Raw genomic sequence first — 22,239 nt, 5'->3', positions numbered from 1 at the left:
CCCTCCCCCCTTTGCACTCAGGCTCAGTTGGCACAGTCCAGATCTGGAGGGGGTGGGGGTGCAATTATTGAGTTCCCCCAGTAATGTATTTCTATTTCCAGCCCTGTCCAGCAGTAAATTGACAAAGGACTGTAAATATTGTTATTAATTGGTATTTCAGCAGATCTTACTCTGATTGCAGACCCCAAGGGGCCCATTGAATGGCTGCAAATCTAATAGGACTACAACTCTTGAAATACGTTAACTCATAGTGTTATAGGCTTCAGAAATAAAAGTGGTATGGGAATAACTACTGCTCAGTTCAATATTGCCTTTTTCTGATAATCATTAAATCAAAATGTGTTGCATCTCTCACTGCAGTAGATGTATCGGATGCAATGCTCCAAATGTTGTCTTATTTGTTGTATAGAGGGATCCATTTATAGCGACCCCATTAATTTCTTATTAACCACTTTTGATTGAATATTGCAAAAGCAATGGCTCCATATCTAACAGAGGAACAGATCATTGTATCAGGAGATTGTTGAACGATTTTAGAAGTCAAGTATTCATTATAAAACAATTTACTTTGAATTATATTTCAGCTTTTCCTAAAGTAAATTATTCATAAAAATCTGACAGTGGAATGTTTACACTGTCCCATATACATTTCAACGGTTTGTATATAAATTAATTCACTGATGTAAACCAAAACAAGTGACGTAACATTGAAAGTGACACTGATGGTGCTGTAAGTTTATGGACAACAAAGCAGGGACTATGACCCTTTTCAAGTCACCAACACCAGTTCCAGTCAGTAAATACACTCAGCAATCGGTTCTATTCAGAGAATGCATTTGCTACCTTACTATCACAGTTGCTAACCAGATGCTACGTGTGTATAACATATATAACAAAATGCTGTAGTTACATTTGATCTGTTAATCTGTGCTGTCTATAGATTCTGATGAGATTTGATACAACATACTTTGGATCAAATTGAAACAAAGGACACATACTGTGATAACTGAATATTTTATAGCGTTCCTTGCTTCATGTGTGCGTTTTAATACACATCTCATGTCATTTTGTGAACCAACAATCAACAGTAATTACATGCAGTCCATGCATTTATTACAAAATTTAGATACTTGTAAGGGACGTATGTGGTTGTTTACAGCACAGAGTGGTGGTGTATGCTGTTTATTCTTCATGAGACGGCTTAAAGCAGATGTTTTACAACTTGGGAGTGTCTGCTCCCCTGGGGAGGTTTGAGGCAGGAGTGAAGCCTGCAATCAGATTGCAATGTCAAATGGTCCATCAGAGGCCGACATCTATAGCAGCACAGACCAGTCGAAAAATAGGCTCAGGATTTACTTAATAATTCATTATCATTCATAGCCCTTTTGTGAAACCACTGCTGGACGAATTAAGGCTGCCACACTATCTCAGTCATGGGAGTCATTTGACCGTACTTCACCACCACACTGGTCAGTGCAGGTTAGTAAAGGACTGGTTAAGGTATTCTCCACCATTTATATTCGCCATGGCCAGGAATAAAGACCAGGTTGCAAAGTTCATAGCAGTCCTGAGAACAGTTCATCCAAGTTTATACTATTAAAGAGAATCTGTGTGCGTGTGAATCATTAGTTCATGCATGTACATGTCAACTTGAGTATATTTATTTGCATTTGTATGTGTATGCGTTGGCTATGTTAGTATGCGTGTTTATTTCGGGGAAGAGCTTTTGCGAGTTTCAATCTGTTTGCACGAGTCTCTGTGTGCATGTGTGTGAGAAGCTGTGTGATAGTGTTGAGCCCTGGGTCATCTTAAAGCTGTGTGTTAGCATTGAGGCTGTAGGTTAACATTGAGGCTGTGGGTTCGCATTGAGGCTGTGCGTTAGTGTCGAGGCTGTTGGGTAGCTTGGAGGCCATGGGTTAGCATTAAGAGTTGGGTTCATGTCGAGGCTGCGCATTAGTCTTGAGGGTGTGGGTTAGGGTTGAGGCTGTGTATTAGTGCTGAGGCTATGGGTAAGCGTTGAGGCTATGAGTTAGTATCGAGGCTTGGGTTAGCGTTGAGGTTGTCGGTTTGTGTTGAGGCTGTGGAGAAGCCTTGAGGCTGTGGGTAAGCGTTGAGACTATGAGTTAGTGTCGAGGCTTGGGTTAGCGTTGAGGTTGTGGATTTGTGTTGAGGCTGTGGGTTAGCGTTGAGGCTGTCGAATAGGGCTGTGGCTGTGATGGAATCAGCTTGTGTTGCAGGCTGAGTTAGTGCCGAGGCTTGGGTTAGCATTGAGGTTGTGGGTTTGCGTTGAGGCTGTGAGTTAGGGCTGTGGTTGTGATGGAATGGAATCAGCTTGTGTTGCAGGCATAAGCAGCACGTACCATACACGGTGATCGTGGCAGTAGAGCTCCGCCGCTTGGCCACCAGATTCTTGGCAACGCACGTGTAGTTAGCACTGTCTGCCAGCCGAGTCTGCTTAATTATCAGGTTGTGATCTACCGTGATGTAGAAGTTTTGATCTATGACTGGGTCAATAATTTCTTCATTTTTCAGCCACTCCACCTAAAATGGGAAATGCATTGTCAGTTGATGAACATAGAATAGGCAAAATTTAAAGTTTCAAGGAAGAAACCACGTCTAAAATTATGCAATTAAAATCAAACCTTCCTCTTCTGATTATTCCTTCTCTTAAAATAATATTTAGTAAACATGCATCTTTCCCCCGTGATGAACGTCCAAATATTTCGTACAACTTGAGATTCGTTCATAAATAGATGCTCTGTATATCCAAAACTGTTGTGATTGGATCTTCTGCATGAACTTTCTAGCATGTATTTTATATGTTGCTATTCATGTTATGTTACATTGTGTACTATTTGGGTAAAAATCATGCAGTTGCAAGTAGCTGGAATTTACCGACCAAATCAAAGCATTGGTACCACATTTCAAACAACATTTAAAGTACTGCACTGGATAAAACTAAAACTACATTTATCAATGTATACCTTCCAATCCTATTGGTAAGCATGGAAAATAAATGTCTATCGATAGAGGTAGACCATGTATTTGCAGTGGTGTAAGTGGCATATAAAGGGGACGCCGTTAAATATTTAACATCTGCGTCAAATAGTTTAATTGCGATACATTGCCACTCTCTAAAAACAATGGTTGTGATCAATTGTGAACTTATCTGGGTCAAGCATGAGTGTAGTTTCCTAACTTTTCCTCGCGAAAGATAAACAATGATTAAAAAAATGGCACAGCCCTGAACATACTTCTGGAAGGAATCTCAAATGTGGACCACAATGAATTAGAATGGTAGGTAAAACCAATTTCAGCAGCAGATTTGAACATTAATTTTGAATGCCCATTTATACAATTCCTGTGTTTAGTTTATCTTCTGCAACTGGAATGGAGTTTCCACTGTACAGGAGCCAAATAAATCACTGCGTTCTAGCAGCCCAAGCCCTTATGGAACTTCAGGATTATCATTATGAGGGTTGGTTATCTTCAAAAATCGCTCATGGTGGTATGCAGTCATGTGAAATTGAAGATAGCATACACAGTGCATATTTAGATGACGTACAAAACAACCATCAACAATATTGTAACACATTAGGGACAAATGACTTATTTTCATCATTCAAGTAACACACGTTTATCCATTAATTATTTAGCGTCACTCATTTTCCATTATAATAACCTCCTGAGCAAAGCACATGTTTATTTTGGTTTGTGATGCAGTGCTGGCTTGGTCTTTCACAACATAGTATGCACTGTTTGGCTAAGGCTTATCAAGAAGATAGAGTTTATCTTGCAATGTGGGATCTCCAACCTGCCTCCAGCCAGCCTGCCAGACTTGATCTTATCTTGGTCTATGACGTTCCTGAAACCTTTCAGACAGTTATATTTTTTTCAAACACCAAGCCTGTGGCATCTATACGAGACCTATGATTCCAATTAGCAAATCCATTTTCTTGCAGACAGATGCTGCAATTCCTGCTAATTGCAGTCATTCTGCTCACCCAAGGTTATTTAAGCTAATGATGCTGATTTCTCTTTAGGGCAGATGCAGTGCCTGGTTAGGGAGTGTGTTTGGTATGGAGCCAGTTTACACCTGGGTTTGAGTCCCATCACAGACCTGTATTCACGTGTAAAATTACCAAAGTATAATCACATTTTCAGTTATTAAAGGAACGTATAAGAACACCGAATCTATTACTGGGTGCCAGTATCATAGCCCAATGAAAACATTCACACAAAAATAAAAGAAAATGCCTCAGAAACTACATTCCCATATTCAATTCATAAACCAATACAAATTTCAACTGCCTCTCATTCCACTCATCTGTACAGTAGCCGACCAGAATGGGTGAACATTCCTGTTGTATTAACATTACACAAGCGGTGAACCCAATAAGGCATTAACATAAACAATACAGCGCTCTTCATTATATTTTTATGGACAATATATAGTTGTGTAATTTGCAGTTCATCCAAAAATGTCAAAAAAGCAATCAACTAAATGCTTTCGAAACATGTTTAATGCAGGCTTTGACATACTTGGGTGATTACACCTCATGGCCAGATTATAACTCAGCTGCGCCATCACGTACTTCCGTTGTGCACTCGTATCTGGTCTCTTTTCTCTCCGCTCGTATTATGAAAGTTACTCATGACGATACATTCCCAGCTTTTGAGCTTATTTGTTTATCAATCATGCTCCTAAACCTTGTTATCCATATACACATCAATGCAAGTATATATTACATTAAAGGTGCATGGGACAATGATGAAAAGGCACGAAAAGGTTCAATGTAAAACTATGTACGATGTGCAAGGAAACACACGTTTTTTTTAATCGTGGGTGAAACTAAAGATGGTGAAACTGAAAAGGGACACTGTATTCACCTCGGCTTGGGGAATGGCATCAGGAGGGCGACAATGCAGCAGAACTTCATGGTCAAGAAGAACATCTTTGCCCAGTGGCTCTTGCTCAAAATTCTTCCGCAAATCTAACACAAAGCAATCCACCATCAAAACTGGTCATTTAAAATTTTCCATTTTTGAAAGCCTAATGGAATGCTTTTACATATTTTATATATCGCAAAAACATTTCATTGCTACATTCCAATTTAAATTTCTCAAATGCAACTGCTGCCACGATGTTGAAAGCAGCATGCACATTAAAAAAAAATCAAGTATTATCACGTATAGTAAAGTCTTTGATGAATGATGAGTTTGCACAAAAAGAATCCCAGTTGTGTATGTAAAACCGAAAGCCAACTATTTAGCGTTTTCCAATGTATGCTGAGGCAGGAGGCTTAATTGAGTGAATGAAACTGCAACCATAGATATATTTCTCATAATACCCATCTACGGTATCTGTCGAGTGTAGGTAGGTTTTTGGGTCAGTATTGTTAAGGCTACGTATAAAGTTACTATTTTAATATTAAAGTTGAGGCACATGTTATTATGAAAGTGGCATGGTTATTTTTAAGGCTAGGTTTCAAAGCCGGCGTCTCCTAGCTCAAACGAGAATGTCAATCATAATTGGTATCCACGTTGTCAGCGGTTGAAATTCCTCATTCCCATGGAAGAATGAAATGTCCCCAAAGGATAAACACCTGCTTCCTTCATGCAAAATAGTACTCGAGTGTCTCAACTCCTGAGCGACGGCAAGCTGCTCTAATACCCAACTAGGTTGAACTCATAACCTTCCAACTAAGAGTAATGCACGATAACGAAACTGACAAATTAGGGTAAGAGTTAAGGTCACAGTACTGGTATGGCTATGGATATGACTCGGGTTATTTAAAGAGTAGCATTCACCAGCCATAACTGTGCTGCATTTATGAATTGAAGTGCTTTACACATCCACCAAAAAAGCGTGTGTGTGTGTGACTTCCACTACCAAAAACACACGTTCAGCCCTCCGCCCCCACAGTGGATACGAACATGCTATGCGGACGTAAGCCTTGCGGCTCTTGCTGGTGCCGGCTGCACTCCAGGCGACGCATTGACACCAGTAGTCCTCCAGCCCAAACAGCTCCTCCACCTGCTGCCGGGACACGTCTGTCTGAACCTCCCGTACTGACCGCCCTGCGAGAACAAAATGAACAACATCGCAATCAGCTGCTGTACCAGCCCAGGCCAGTCTGTTATCTGGCACCAAAGCGATCTAGAGGCAGACTTGAGGGTGTTTGCATATTCCCCCACTCCAGACACACAACAGTTAGACTAATCCTGAAGATACACACTTATGTGTTCAGACTGTAAGCATACAAAGAGATGTTTAAACTAAACTATTTTGATTAAACTATATTTTTTATAGTTTAGTATAGTTTTAGTTTAGACTGTACACACACAAAGATAGTTTGATTTATCCAGGTCACGTATTTAAGTAAATTGTCACTGAGTTTCAAGACAGGTTATTTTTGTTCAAGAGAGCTCTCATTCAGATTTTTGCCTAATTCTTTCTTTTTTTATGTTTGAGCAATGTTAAATGTGAGAAGTGAGTGCAAAGAGAAACTCTGTACAAGTGAGAGGATAGCAATCAAACTTAGACAGATCACAAAACCCCGTGTTGCTCTGCTGCCTAAAGGCACCACATTGTCCTTCAGATAGTTATCTCACACGCAATGGTTATATCTCTGTATGATCCACCAACCCAGCCTTCACGTTTCTAGATTATGGGCATGTCCACCTACATGTCTTTACTATTTGCGACTGGCATAGCAGCTTAAGCTCAAAAACTGAGAACATAAAAACAACCTGTCAGCATTACCCAGAAAACAGAGCCTTTGGTGAGGATAATAATCCCACCATCTTCATCTGGTTTGGGATGTCAAATACCTCGCAGTGATTTTCCAAATGCTTATTCCATTGTGCCTGGTCTCCAGGCAAATTATCCACTCTCAATAGGCAACTTATCGTCCCCTGATAAAGATATTCTTTTCTAATTAGTTCTTTACAGCATTGAAGCACATCCCTGCAACAGCCTAGCACATGTGAATTAATTAGACTCATGAAAATGACAAAGGTGCCACTGTTCATATAATAACGTAACAAAGCCAGGACAAGCCATTCCATTTAGTCTCTTAATGCTTAAACTTATATTATGGCCATGAACCAATGCTGCTAAAGCGCTTGGCATATGCAAACACAGAGTTCAAATAAAGCAGGTCAGTAAATGCCACATTCTTAATTCTGGTGTTTATTTGTGACAATAGTTTTTACAATTAAACACATCACTATGCCAGAGGTCCGATTAATATGTTTAAAGATACTGTACTGCATTTTGATACATTTTACAAATATAATTCAAACCAATTTCATTAATTGGATATTCAGTGTCATTTACGATACTTTCATTTATATGTGAGACTCATTTCACTGAAGGAAATGTTATCATGAGTATTCATAATTTAGTTTAAGCCATTTATTTTACATTTGAATTATAGCTTTTGTCTGCACACACACATCCCTTTGATGTATATCGCAATGCGTTCAAGATTAACTCTACAACAGGTGAGGCACAAATAAATGCCAAACAACGTAAGCAGATGGCATTGCGATTGAAATTGCACAGCCTGTTATATATTACATATTGACGGTTAGAAAAACTAACAGCTCTTAAATAATACATATCCCTGAAACGTAATACATTTAAACAGAAGCTTAAAATGGGAAACATGATATTTTGCTTTCCCCTATTATTTCACATTATTACCAAGAAGTTTCTCTGTTAATTTTGCAATTGTAGCTACGTCAAGAATAAACATGCATACCCTTCCAAAACTCTCTCAGTCAGCGGTGTGTCGTCATATTACAGCGAGAAGATGGCCCTGGAAGATGATACTGCAGAACTGCTTCTCGAGTCACTTCGAGAGCCCTCTCTTACCAAGCACTCGACAGTGCTCCTTCAAGCTCCATCAAGGGTGCTATCTGCAGGTCAATCATCCCATAAATTATAAATTTAATGTCTCGTAGCTGCCCTAGGCAATATTATCGGAAGTGAAAAGCCAATACTGTATTATTTCATGTCAGTTTCATGCAGTAATTAGTGACTAGGCTGGTATTGTAGGCTCGATAGATTTTAGAACCTGACTGAATCTCAGGATTTAAAAACCCTGCCTCTCAGTAATTCTCGTTCGGTGTTCTGACACAAGCAACATTTCAGCCACTCAGCCACCTCTACATCTTTAAATAAATTTGCAATGGTATAAAGGTAAAGGCGTAGCTCTACAACTTTTTGCTCACATTGCGGGCAGAAGGATTTAAACTAGAGGGAGATCTAGAGATCACATGTAAAGTTATATTGTATGTTTCAATTAGAATGAAATTTGAACAAATCCATTTCAAATGGTTAATATATAATTTAAATCTGATTGGTTGTTCCTGATAATTCATGACACCTACTGAACAAGCTGGCTGAGGTTACATATGCATTCTGACTGGATGATCCTGAATATCCTTGATGTTAATTATCCAACTAACCAGTGCTCTCAAACATTAACAAATGGTGCATCAAATGCTTGTACAAGTGACGATAATTGCGTTTCATTATTTTGTAAGGTGGGGGATCTTACGACTGAACTATGGCCAAATCATGAGGTGGCCCAACCCAAAAATCTATTATGAATCAGAGTATATACCTGTTGTCTCATCCACCCTCTCCTCAATGTGATGGGCCTTCTGGTGGAGCCACTCCCCGTTGCACTTGAAGTAGATCTGGGTGGCGGGCGAGGCGGCGCAGCTCATGGTGACCGGCTTGTTGCGCACGATGTAGGCGTCCTCCGGCTCCTGGAGGAAGTGGGGCAGGGGCTCCGCGAGAGCCGAGGGCCGAGAGAAAGCAGCTGCCGCACCGCTGCCTGCACTCTCTGGGGACCAGTGGGGTGTGTGCATGCGCGGGAGTGTGTGTGTTTATATGTGTGCACGTTCATGTGTGCATGCGTATACGTGTGTGTATGTGAGGGAGAGAGGAATGGTATCGGAGCGGTTAGCAAACTTTGTGACAAACCCGGCGACCTGAGTCTTGATTCCACACTCACTGCCAACATCAGTGGTGACTATATTAACCGGTCCTGGGATTCCTCTGGGTTGACTCAGCCCTTAAATTAGTACTTGGTGCGGTGTGTAAACATTGGCACCTTGGAGGCAAAAGTGAACGGGCATGCTGTTTGCCGCATCACCCCTCATGTACGGTGCCATCTTGGCTCTCGCTATAACACTTTACCCCAACAGCCCTTACGGCTATTTGGGTAATCTTTGTCTTTGTGTGGGAGCACATATTAAAGAGCTAGACAGAAAGCTCGTGCTTTTATATTTTTTTCACATTGCCATAGTTCACCAAGCCACAATAAAAATTTAATGGTGGAAATTGTGTGTACAGAAATGGTACTTTTTCCATCCAAGTCCAATATGCATCATTAATAAATGTCTTTCAATTTTAGGAAACATATCTGAAGCTGACTCGTAATGGGACATTAATGAATCTTAGATTTCTGTATTTTTTTCTCTTTTGAAAGTTTGCAAATAAATAAATTACATTGTCTCTACTTGTTATATACTGCCGTGTATGTAAAAATAAATAAGTGAAATACGTGCACAAAGTAAGACCATTATAGTTATATGTGGAACAGAGTTTAAAAAGCTAAATCTAAAGTGATGAAAAAATATCTGCACTTGATGCTGGCTAGTTAAACTTATATTTCATGTACGCAATGCTACACAATCAACAGCTAGCAGAGAGGCAACTATACTAGCACAAAGAGACACTTTTTTTTTAACAAGAGTTACATTTGCCGGAAATATAAATAAAATACCCTTGCCATAAATGAGCAAATCTCATGCCTATTACCGTGCCACCGCTAACAAAACCCAGCACAAAGCACAGACAATTTCACTCCAGCGAAAATAGATTGCAGAGGTCTGACCTTTGAGCCCTGGGTTTTAGGTTTGGGAAAATGAGTGGGGTGGGGAAGGGTTAGGGGGTGAGGCAACATTTAGCCACTGCAATGTGTCACTTAGCAGGGGTCAGTGCCAGTATGCGGAATCATAACAACTTCTGTACACACTGGTCCAACAGCTATCCTTCCCATGTCAAAGGGTGAGTGAACTCTCCATTTACCAAACGAGACAGATAGTGTGAAAATGAACAGGCCTCAATGGAAGTATGTGAAGCAATATAATGAAATATATACTCCGGGGTATAAAGAAATATGTTAAAAAGTAGCATTGCAAAGTTAACATTTGTCAACAGACTGTCTTTAAACTGTCGCAAGCAAGCAAATGTCAGTTTTGTCCTCAATCCATATGCACTCAGACACATTTTACTCCACATTGCAAAGTTCATTTTATGCCACATTGTAAACATGGTCCCTGAAAAAATAAACACAAAAAGAGAGGGCATAACGTTTACTTAGGTCAATTCTACTCAGCAGAGCAGCTATTTCTTAAACAAGCATTGTAAAGTGTGCATCGTAAATCAAAATCACTTTGAGTCAGACAATGGGACATTTAAAGCAAAAGAAGTAGACGAAAAAAATAATAAAACGGCTTGTAATTGACTGGGAGCAGAACCAGATTCCTGGCGAGATAAGATCTGACAAAGGCCACAGACAGCCGTGCACTGGGCACTGGTAATTAGGTGGGTGGGCGGCTGGGTGCCGCATTTGGCCAGCACTGCCTTGCCTTCTCAATCAATATGGGCGTTTGTAGAACAGAAGTGCTGGAGAGGGTCACCAGGCCAGAGAATTTAACACTCAGGGTATTTGTTACCATGCCCTCCTACACACGTCCATAAAAAAACATGAGAGCACAAAGCTCTTATTGTCTTTATCCAAAAAGCGTTTTTTTTGTGTTCTTCCATGACAACACTACACTGTGTTGCCCGGTTATTTTATGCATATATACGTGCAATCGTTTCAACATACTGCAGAATATATCTATAAAGTTAATATAAAATGTTTATGTCTTACAAAACAACAACAATAGATTCAATATATTGTATGTGGTATAATTGTGATGAAAAGTTTAATTCAAAGGGATACAACAAAAACTACATTGCAAAGCATATTGTACTTTTGTAAAAAGGTAATGTGCTGATATTTTATATTATGAGCTGAATGCATATGCAAAATGCCCTAAATGGGAATTAAAAGGATATCATTGTTTAATTAAACCCACGTCCCACTCTCAATCGGCCCGCACAAATAAGCCAAGAACAATAAATCACACATGAACTGCCAGAGCTGTCATGCTATTTACTTCTACACCATTATTCAGTAGTACACTTCCTGTGTGCAGAGTCTGTACCATTACTCTTGAACGAACGGCTAAAATGGCTTTCATTCTTTTCGAAACCCAACTCGTATTTATAATCTCATCTACGCAGCGACCAATGCAGAGAGGCTTGTTTTCGACGGCGCTTCGTTACCATTCAGCGGGGCTCAATTGCCCTCCCCCTGGAAGACTTGGACAACAAAAAAAACAAGGCGACCGACACTGCGGCGCTTACGCACACGAACAGCATCATTTCGCATGGGACCTAATTTACGTCCATATGGAACCCAACTTCTCTTTTATATATTTTATGATACGGCAAGGCTTGACCCTGACCACCACCACAAGTATTTCTTCATTACCAAAGCGGCATGCTTTACGGCAAGAGTTTATTGCCACTGCAAGCGATACAATAAGTTGATGCACTTTAATTTGCTGCCTGGCACTATAAAATAGAGTGCACAAAATAAAGTTCATGAGTGTTTTTTTTTGTTGGTGCAAGGCTGTCCCAAAACACTTAAGAGTCAAGCTCTTTTTCCCCATTGACCTTCAGGACTTATCCATTAAACCTGCAGTGGAGCACAAGTGCTCGCCAAACTCACATGGCCACGGTCAAAGTCTTAACCTTTCAAAGTGCATTTACGTTTTACCATCAAGACATCCATAAAACAGGAAATTTATTATAAAACAATGAACTTCTATGTTTTTATTTTGGCAATATAATATTAGATGACTTCAGAATTAGCCATTTCAATTGTTCTTACGAGTCCTTGTAAATCACTGTTGGAGGGTTCCAGCGTGCACTGCACGTGTGCGTACATGTATTGCACATGACCGGAAACCATCACCATTACAGCATTAAACTGTGGCTTAATTCCAAAACACAAACATGAAATTCGTTTTCATGTCCATCCAATATTTTCTTTTTATCTTTCAAATAAATCACGTCAACATTTTAAAAGGTATATTTCATTTATAATGTTCAACTGGATTCTACACAAGTGTTTCCAAACTTGGGAACATTTTATCATGACCTGAAACATGTGTTACTGTACTCTAGGGTGTAACTTCTAAATTTGTATTGTTGGCATATAAAAACAACTATTACATTTTCAAATAACCATAATATAACTTTTAAAAACAAAGTTATTTTTTCCACTCTCAAATTTTGACTTGCAAATTAAACAAAAAAAGGCATAGACTTTAGAAAAAGTCTATCCACCACCAGCAGCAGCATCCTAAACTCTTTGTTCCAAACCTCCAGCTACAGATTCAATCTGGCTGCTGTGCAGCATATTGCAGCTTTATAAATCAAATCGTGTTAAACATAATATTTAGTGAAAACTCCAGATCATTTTACACGCACATACAAGTGACTCATGGCCTGTGAATACACCCAGGCCACAAGTCACATTGCTGCCTCTAAAGGTGAACAAATAAACCATTACAAAGCACGTGCTAATAGCAAGTTAGTCAATTAAGACATACTGCCTGCCCAAAGGCATTGATTTGTGTGACGAGCACTGCCATTGCGTGATATCACTAATCCGGTACGTGTTCAAAAGGTTTCTCACGCCTGAGTCAGGCAAGGCATGGATGGATGTAAAATCCAGCCAAGCGAAGCACCCCTGACGTCTGCCAGCACTTTGTTTTATTGCCGTGTATCCTCTGGTAAATAAATACTCCACGGTGCGCTGCTGCACCAGTTTAAGAAGCACCTCTTTAAGTAGCGGGTGACATATGACTTATAAGGGCTGTTCATTTGACCATGACACCACAGCCCAATGTCACTGGCACACTTTTAAAACATGCCAATGGATCGTTATCTGTAGCCGTCTAAACTGCGGGGGTTTTGCCCATATGCTGAAGGCCTTTGGTCCTCTTTGTAGAATGTTTTATACAGTGCAGTACCACAGCCACTTTTGTTTTTACGAACAAAAATGTACAGCCTGCATGTGTTTCCCAATGTGCTTTATTAAAGACACGTCATTGTACAAGATAACTCTTAACTGCGGCAATTTAGGAGCCCAATTTAGTGCATCCTATTATTCGCAAAAATTGCTCCACTTATCAGAGGGAAAAATGAGGGGACAGCTGCGGATAGTTGGGAGGAATGTCACGACTCCTCTTAACCGTACTATGAATTGTGGGAAATCTGGACACCGTTCGTTAACGACGCATAGGAAGAGTCGCAGATAACGGTGGATAATTCGAATTGGGCCACGGGTAATGAGGAGTTTTCACGGACCCCAAAGCTCCAGTGGATGAGTGGATGAGTTGAGGGTAATCGGGTGAATGCATAAGAAATCTGTATTGATATTGGCTGATAAATTATAATTAATGTTAATATATACTGATATTATATATGATAGTTTATCAACTCTAGTTAGTTTAACACCACACATTGAGGTTGCATGGATAAATGTGTTTTTAACATTTGTAAGGATTACACAACGCAAACGCACATTTACATGCACAAAAACACATTTTAGATTTGTGCTTCCGAATTTGTGCTTCAAGTTATGTCAAGCAATGACGGCTAACCAAGTTTCTACTTGCGCTGTATGCAAATATACCTGGAAAAATAGGACAGTAAATAAATAACGCAGAATATCTACCATCAGTGCGAATTGAAGACAACACACTTTTTATATTCAGCAGCTTGTGCTTGTACGTAAAAAAATAACGTCAAAAATAACACTGCACATGAAGCACTGACTTGTATAACTGTAATACGGTAACATATAACTTGGTAACTTCTGTCCACAGAACCCACACAAATAAGAAGAACCAATTTCCAACACGTTTTTGACAAATTAGATCAATAAAGTGTAGCTGGTTTAAATTAAACAAAAATATATTTACATACATTTAGTTAAAATTGTGTATTAGCCTGTTTAATAAAATATTTTCTATAAGGCTTGTACAATATGGAATTATGTTTAAAGTTGATTTAAGCCATTCATCTATGCATGACTAAGATAATACACAAGTGGAAGATTAATAGTTATTTACCTTGACATATTTTTGGGAATTAGATTTCAGAATCTGAATATTAATTTCTCCTGGAGAAATCCAATGAGCTGTGTTGCTCTTTTTCACAGATGTCCATATTGCTGATAAGACACAAATGCCAATACTCAACTCAATTTAAAATAGGCAGAAATATGAACTTGCTTGTAGTTATGAAAATAACATTTATTTATTGAAAAAATTCGTATGAAAATCACTGTCATTGACAGCATAATTTATTTGTTCAGAATTTGTAAACAGACCATAACTAGTGTGGCCAAAAGTGACAGCTGCTCACGCCTGCTTACATCAGATCACAGCAGCAAAATTAAACATCTTCAGTTTCCCAAAAGAGGTGCTCCTAATTAATGTTGACACCCACATATGATAAGTCAGGATATCATGTCAGGATAACGATGTAGCAGTAAAATTTCTCTGAAAGAGAAATGCAAGGGAGTCTTCTTTAGAAAACTTTAACGCAACATCTGGGTGCCCTGTGGAAGGAAAGTAGCAGTAACACCTGATTAAGTTACATAACCAACATTCTCCGTGTTTTGAGGATGATGGTAAATGTGACAACCTGGTAAGGCCGTGACAGGGAGGAAAGTACCAGTTCCAATTCGATCCCGCCATTACTTGGCACCCACAAGTGCATAAGTGAGAATCTCTACACCAAAACTGGACTGTCGGAGGTGAGAATGGCTCATAGGGTGCAGATGGATAAGACCCGCCTGCCTAAGGATGTATTTGCGGAGGCCAAGGTGTCCAGTTGATCATTTCCGACATCCATTGTCACCTTGCAAATGTTCACCACAGGAATGTGGCATACACTAGCCCAAAATGTGTCCATCACTCTTGCCGGGTGGGCCTTAATGATTTAGGGAGGCAGCCTCACAACCATAGATTAACAATGACAAAGTGCTTGAGCTGGATGGCTATTTATGTATTCTAGCCCAAGCGACCCTGAACTGGCTCAAATTATTCAGCTCCTAACACCTCCCAGGGGTCATCTACTACATGCAGAACAGAATGGTCCTTGCCATATCTAAAGCCTGCAGCTGCTGCCGCCACTCTACCAGTGACTCTCTCGGATTAGGAGATATGGCCGGAGAGTCTGTGACTCTGGACCAACACAGAGGTTCCTTCAAGTGGCAGAAAACCGTCAAAATTGTCTCCTAGAGCTGCTGTAGTTGGCAGAGCTAAAGACATGTCTGCGTTGGCATTTGTGCTGTGGGTCTCGCATCACGTTTTTATAGGCCAAGGCAAGCACAATTGTCGCAGGTCTCGGTGTCGTGGTTGATGCCCGGCAGAGCACTTTTAGTCCTTGTCTGAGCGTGTAAACATGGGTCCACAAGCACAGATTATCTTAGTCTGGCCCTTCGCCGCATGGTAATTGATGTCAACGAACAATGGCAGAGGCACAACAATAACTAGCAAGCAAACCTTTAAAACAATATTAATTGAAAGTAATATTGATTTGATACTTTAGCATTGCATTTTTTGGGTTCCCTGAAAATACCAGGCCAGCACTGCTGCATCAGCATTTCCTGGAACATGATCAATAGCGTGACTTGTCCATAAACACAAGGCATAAAACTGAGTATGAGAAAAAATATAAGAACTACCTCAGGTTCCACCACCATTACAGGTCAGTCGTAAAAACGTATTTCATATTTTCATCCGGACTCCGAATTAATTCATACAATGCTAGGATATAAACTAACTTGTTTTCCTGCAAAGGGCAAATTAATTATTTTACCATCGACAGCAGCCGTCTATGAAGTTAATATTATTTAATGTAATATTTGCCGCCGTGACCTGATGCTGGTGGCGTGTAAAACTGGTTCGGCCAGAAGATTATTTGAGGTGAAGCACTTAGCCAAACCCGTGACGTTGCTGAGAAGCAGTGGCGCCACCTTTGTGGAAGTAAATCAGAAGTTTGGCCAAATGCGGTCATATTCGCACAATTGCTAGTTTTGTACCCAGAGGTAATGCTAGTAACGTAAACATATTAAACACCCCTGTATTTTTGACCTCCGTCTACTTTTAAACAAAAACACCTTGTCAAAGGTATGTTTTTTTCCTTGTTGCAAATATTGCAGGTTTGCAAAAGTATAAAGCTTTAGGTGCAGTAAGTAATGCACCGTAGAGGGTGGTCCAGATGTCTTGGGGCCCACAATTGACCCCTATATTTTTTTCTCCTTCGCATGTTCATGTCTGTTTTAAAGAACCCTTACTTTAAAAATATAACGGTTACGAGATTTAAATGGGGGTCACAAGACATCTGGACCACCCTGTACAGTGTTGTATGTCTGAATCTCGCAAGTTAATGAGAGACCCATGGCTTGCTTTGACTGTTCTCGTATTGGCTCCATATTCTCTCCCCCCCCCCATCGTTTTGACACTGGTTGATAATATACTCATCCGAGCGCTGAACCCCATAGCCAAACATTTCACACAAACTCAATTAACAATCCACACTGCACATGTGCATCAAGTTGGCAACAAGATCCGTAACTTTGGAGGTGGCCGCCTGGCTCATCAATGGGGTTATAACCACGCTTTTCCACGAATAAGTGCAGCAACTAAATGTATGCTCGAATCGAAATTGACCCGTTTTAATTTAAACATGTTTAGTGACCTAAAATTTCTCAAAATTAATTAATTTCTCTCAAACACTGCTGGAGAATTTCAATGACTCGTTGGGTTTCATTTACAGTGGATGCTGCCGTGGTAGAATGTAAGTGCAGGCAGTCCTCGGTTTACGAATTTCCGACTTACGAACCATACTTACAAGCCAGCTTCCAAGTAAAACCAAAAAAAACACCTGAAAACGAGAACTCGCAATTGCAAACTGAAACGTGGAACTATTTTGTTCAGAGGTGTGATCCTCCACGTGCTGGGAGTGATTGTGTGTGCGTGTCTGTCTGTATGTGTGAAAGTGTGTCTGTGTGTGTGTGTGAAAGTGAGTGTGTCTGTGTGTGTGTGTGTGCCAACACCAGTGACGATTATCTGAACCGGTACCGGACCTCCCCTAGGTCGACTCGGTCTCAAATGAGTACCTGGTGCGATGTGTAAACATCGCCACTAGGGAGACAAAGGCGGCCGGGCGTGGTGTTGGCCACCCACCCCCTCGTGTGCTGTGCCGGCCTTCATAGGCGCTCGCTAACAGCACTTGCCCCAACACTATGATAAGGCTATGCGGGTGATCTTTGTGTCTGTCTGCTCTATTGTGGAGACTCATTGCCCCCACCCCCCTCCGGCTACAAGCTAGCAATCAGGACTCAAAGCAAGTGAAAATTTAAGGGTTTTTTTTTCCTATTCACGTTACTTTATTTTGTTTTATTTACTTTCCAGTATTTTTTTTACAGTGTTACGTGCAAATGTAGACCATTTACCCTTAATTATGAGTGTAACAATGCTTCCATTTTTGCTGAACCGTAACACATTTTGTTCCACTGTTCTATGGGCATTTAAATGTAGTGCATTGTTGTGTTCCAACTTAAGAACCGTTCTACTTACGAACCATTTAGACTTTCGAACGGGTCTCAACAGCGGAATTAGGTTAGTAACTTGAAGACTGCCGTAACACTGACAATCCAGAGTTTTGTTGGCTCAATCTCCTGGTGAGGCAGTTGAAAATGTGTGGGGTTTAATTTTACGGAGTTTTTTTTATATATAGTACAGCATACAGTTTGTCTGGATGATTATGGGATAAGGGGAGGTGGTAATAAGACGTGCTGTACATTGTAGTAAAAAAACTCTTCTTTAAAGTTTCAATTTAATTTTCATTTGAAGCGTCACATTGAGAAATACTGTACTGCTTACATCTTTACTCTGTCGAGTTTGTACGCCCACAGATAAATGTGTCCAATGTATTGCCACGATGCCTCCCTCCCACAAATAAAACGATGATGGAAGCATTACACTGAACAAACAACAAAAGATCAATGTTATTGTGAGTGCATTAGCTGTACAGTAATGCATGCTGTAGAGGCAGCGTAAGCGGCCTCAGAACGTCTATAAATGTACACTACATCCAGGAACACTATAAATCACAATTATTTCCAGGCAACTTTTGCATTTATTTCTTGTAAATAAATTATTACCATAAAAGCCCTCCTCCCCGACTGATTATATATTTATCCTCTGGCGTTAAGTGCATACTTTAACACTGTTGTTCGAAGCAAAAATGTATCCCAGAATAATATACAATTATTCACTAACACCTGTGTGATGTAAGCAGTCCAATTTATTTGCAGATGTACATGTGCTTCTTAAGTACTTTACGCGATGGCACACACAGCTAATTATGGCTCCAATGCAAAGCAACAATAAGGCACATTTGCGGTACCATCCCACCACAAGGTGTCATCGTAATCATCATCAGCCAAAATCAATCCGGTGCAGGATGACGGAATCTCCAACCCACAAGGCACGTGTAAATTATATGCACATCCAGTTATTAAGAGGATTGAGACTTGAATATGATGTAGCCAATCGTCATTTTGAGCTTGCAGGGGGATTTGAGTCCAGGGCATTAGTGCTGACCCCCCCCCCCCATACGGTTATTGAACAGTCACAAGATCTTTACAGTCCCGAGGGGAGGTAAGGTGGCCAGGATCTGTATTTTATGTCTCATCTGGAAGAAAGCACCTCCCCTACAGCACATTATCTCCTCCTACAATAGCAGGACACTGGTTTGGATGTGGCCCTCAAGGGAAGATGCCCATCTACTAAGCATCCAACACCACTTTAGTATTGACAAATACCATAGCATGGGGGGGGGGGGATCTTTAAGAAACTGGAGCCGTTCAATGCTTCCTTTCCTTGTGGCCAAATCATTTTTAAACGTGTAACTAAAAAGGCCTTAATGAATCTACAAGACTACTTTTGTAGGACCTTCCCTTGCATGTTGGCCAATTCCTTTTTTTTTACATTTTATTATGCATTTACAGTGAAATAGTGACAACCATCTGTTCCAAGTATATTTAGCATAGATAAACAGTTCTGCAAAAAACACAAGACATTACAAGTGGAGTAGGTACACACATATGCAAGTATAACTTTTTTCAATAATTATAATAACTTGTTTAATTAACAATAATGTTTTAAATGTTATACAAGCAAAATATCACTGTATTTCAACAGACCTTGTACTATACTGCACATTATTTTTAATTTGTTGACCTTTCACATATACACTTTAAATATATTTTCCTGACATTCATTTCAATGTGCACTATAAAAATGGCATGTGAGCATCAACGGTGCAGCGACTGAAAAAAAAAAGTTAAATGCAAACTGGTTGGACAAAGACAGGAGCACACAAACTGGTCGGCGGACCCATAACGAGACTGACCCAGGGACCCAGGACCCTGTGCTTTTCGACACTGCACACACAACTTGGAAGGAAACGGGCGTAGGGGATGACAGAAAACCATGTGGCGGGGGGGTGGGTACGAAATCTCGAGAGCGTTGACAGCGAACGAAGCCGTAATACCGCCTTAGAAAGACAACCATGGCAGGAAATTTCCTCAGCCCCTGCTCAGCCTCATCGAGCTGAGTGATGGAAGAGGCAGGTGATGGAGATGATAAAGTGACAAATGCATTATCTATTAAAAGCATGGTGTGACAGCATTGTTGCCCGTTAAGCATTTGGTACATCTAGTACATATACTTAAAGACTAACCATTGGAAACAATACAGATGGGGTGTGGTGCTGAAGTATGGGGTTTAAAGATGCACAGATACTACTGCACAATCCTGATGACAACATTGTCAAGCGTTCAACAAATGATTGTTGTCTCGATTATTCAAGCTGACACTGACAAGAATTGATGCTGTGCGGTAAGGCGTGAAAGGGAAGCAGGATTTGCAGCGTAGGCTTTTGTGCCACGACACTGCTTTAAGCAGTTGCAGAGGTTTGTGAAATTCTAGCTCTTAAAAACACGACAGCAGTCGTTGTAGTATTCAGCATGGCAAGAAGTACACAACATACTTACAAGCAATCATCAATTGACTTCTTGAACTCGGGTTACTTGTTGCATACACACCTGTTTATTTTCAAAGGAATGGGTATGAAAACAGTTATTAAAAAAATGTGTTACAACCAACAAAGGTGATAATTGACATGACCCCGATCAGCTCTGGAAATTGGTTTTAAAAAAATGGTTTCCATATGCGCGTGAGCAGTGTAGTCCCAAACATTGTTTGCCCTGCTTTTAAAGAAGAAACTCACTCCAAATAATAGAGATACTGTAACTTTCCAATCCCCAATCTCTTAAAAATATCCCATTCCCATTACCTCCACTGGAGAAAGTGGTATTATTCTAACTGCACTTTACCAACAATCAAATTATTCCAAGTCATATCTAAAATGTCCAAAAAAAATGTGACAAAATTGGCTAAATGTTGTATTTGCAATTCTCAAATATTTGCAATTTCATACGAATAAAAAAAACACATACCTCTTGTAGACAAGGTTTCCTGACAAAAATGTGGCTCTGTGTGCCATGCACGATATACTCTTTAGTGGATGCAATGAAAGCAGCAGAATTCTGTCCATCGTTTCAACTCTCAATGTGGCAGTTGAAACAATGGGAGTGTCATAAATCTGCTCGCCTCTGTCCACCCAGCAGCATAAATAAATTCTGCCACAGTTAGTCGATCAGCAGCTGCCGTGTGGTGGAATAAAGTTCTGTAACTCGCGCCTCATCCAAGATGTCCAGCTAGCATGGAAGGATAGGCCAAATACCCTCTAAGAACGGCTCTCGAGCGCTCCCTTTGGTGGAGGTCCTTCCATTGTAAGTGTTGCGAGCAAGTAATTGCAGGGCTGCACCTTTACCCTTTACATTAATAATGCAAGTGTGCTGGCACATGATGGATATGTACTTAGTGGCCAACAGGGAAATATCCTCACACATATGGTTGAGATTGAGGTATTATGACATGCACATTGAAATTTGGGCATACATAACCTGGGTAAGGATATGTCAAATCATGCATAAGGAGAGGGGACAGTGTACCAGAAAGAGGATAACAAATAAAACATATACAAACTTTAGTTACTGTATATAATGTGATGAGTCAATCAAATTCAAATGCTATTCATTTATAACCACTAAAATATTTGATGGAAGTTGAAAACAACATAAAAATTACATAGTTCCGTGTGGGAGAATTGTGCATTATTTCACCACATCACACTCTACTCTTGTTGAGAATTTGCAATCAGTGGACACCAGACTTAAACATCCCTCGCGTCTTCCTGCTATAAAATGCCACGAGCACAGCATCAAGGCACGGGCAACAAAAATATCGCCTTCATCTCCAAGGCAAAGATGCCCACCGATGAATATAACATGGCATCATATGCAGCTTCAGTCGCAAGAAAACCATCACCAACCATGTGATGTATCTTTGAGGTTTTACACACAATCATGACAGTGATAGTCATTAATTCCACATTTGCTTATGATGGTTCTGGGTGGACCTTTTAAATGGTCAACATACAAAACCACAAACAACACGAGCTTAACCGCAGGTGGTGTCCCACACTTTACAATTGCTTCTGTCAAGCTATGACTTGCTTTTCACGACGTCAAAACATGTCAGACACTAAAGAGGTCTGGACATGATAGCAAAGACGTTTGTGTCCATATTCAGACAAATATCGCAGGACACATCTGGTGGAGCTATGGCATCAGTGTAAATTCAACATTACAATGGTCGGAGCCAGCCTATTTCGAATATGACCACTGATAACATCCTGTATATACACAATGAAATTTGGGTATTCCATTGTCATAATTTTTCATGAAAAACATGATAGAAACCCACAATACTTTAACTGTGATATCTAAATTGTTACAAGTTGCAGAAAGACAAAAGCATTTCACGACACTCTAAACATCACAAAATCAGGCCTGATTTGATGTGTAGTGCTAAAATACCAATTAC

The 22,239-nt window shown here is 40.2% G+C and overlaps 1 protein-coding gene across 2 annotated transcripts in view; it reads right to left on the bottom strand.

Annotated features, from left to right (window-relative positions):
• The window catches only part of LOC103091803 (netrin receptor UNC5C), a 62,103-nt gene that overhangs the window by 22,482 nt on the left and 17,382 nt on the right, over positions 1–22,239 (bottom strand). For both annotated transcript variants that reach the window (XM_032949715.2, XM_032949716.2), the window contains exons 2-5: positions 8,637–8,861; positions 5,938–6,081; positions 4,891–4,994; positions 2,361–2,541 (exon numbers count right to left, since the gene is read on the bottom strand). In XM_032949715.2, coding sequence (XP_032805606.2) covers positions 2,361–2,541; positions 4,891–4,994; positions 5,938–6,081; positions 8,637–8,861 — 654 coding nt within the window. The remainder of the gene's footprint in view (positions 1–2,360; positions 2,542–4,890; positions 4,995–5,937; positions 6,082–8,636; positions 8,862–22,239) is intronic.

This window comes from Petromyzon marinus, chromosome 8 (assembly GCF_048934315.1).
Source record: "Petromyzon marinus isolate PM22_M1 ecotype Great Lakes invasive population chromosome 8, UKy_Petmar_22M1.pri1.0, whole genome shotgun sequence".
Classification (NCBI taxonomy): Eukaryota; Metazoa; Chordata; class Hyperoartia; order Petromyzontiformes; family Petromyzontidae; genus Petromyzon; species Petromyzon marinus.
The sequence above is the reverse complement of the archived record's forward strand: the minus strand, read 5'-3'. Positions and strand labels throughout refer to the sequence as shown.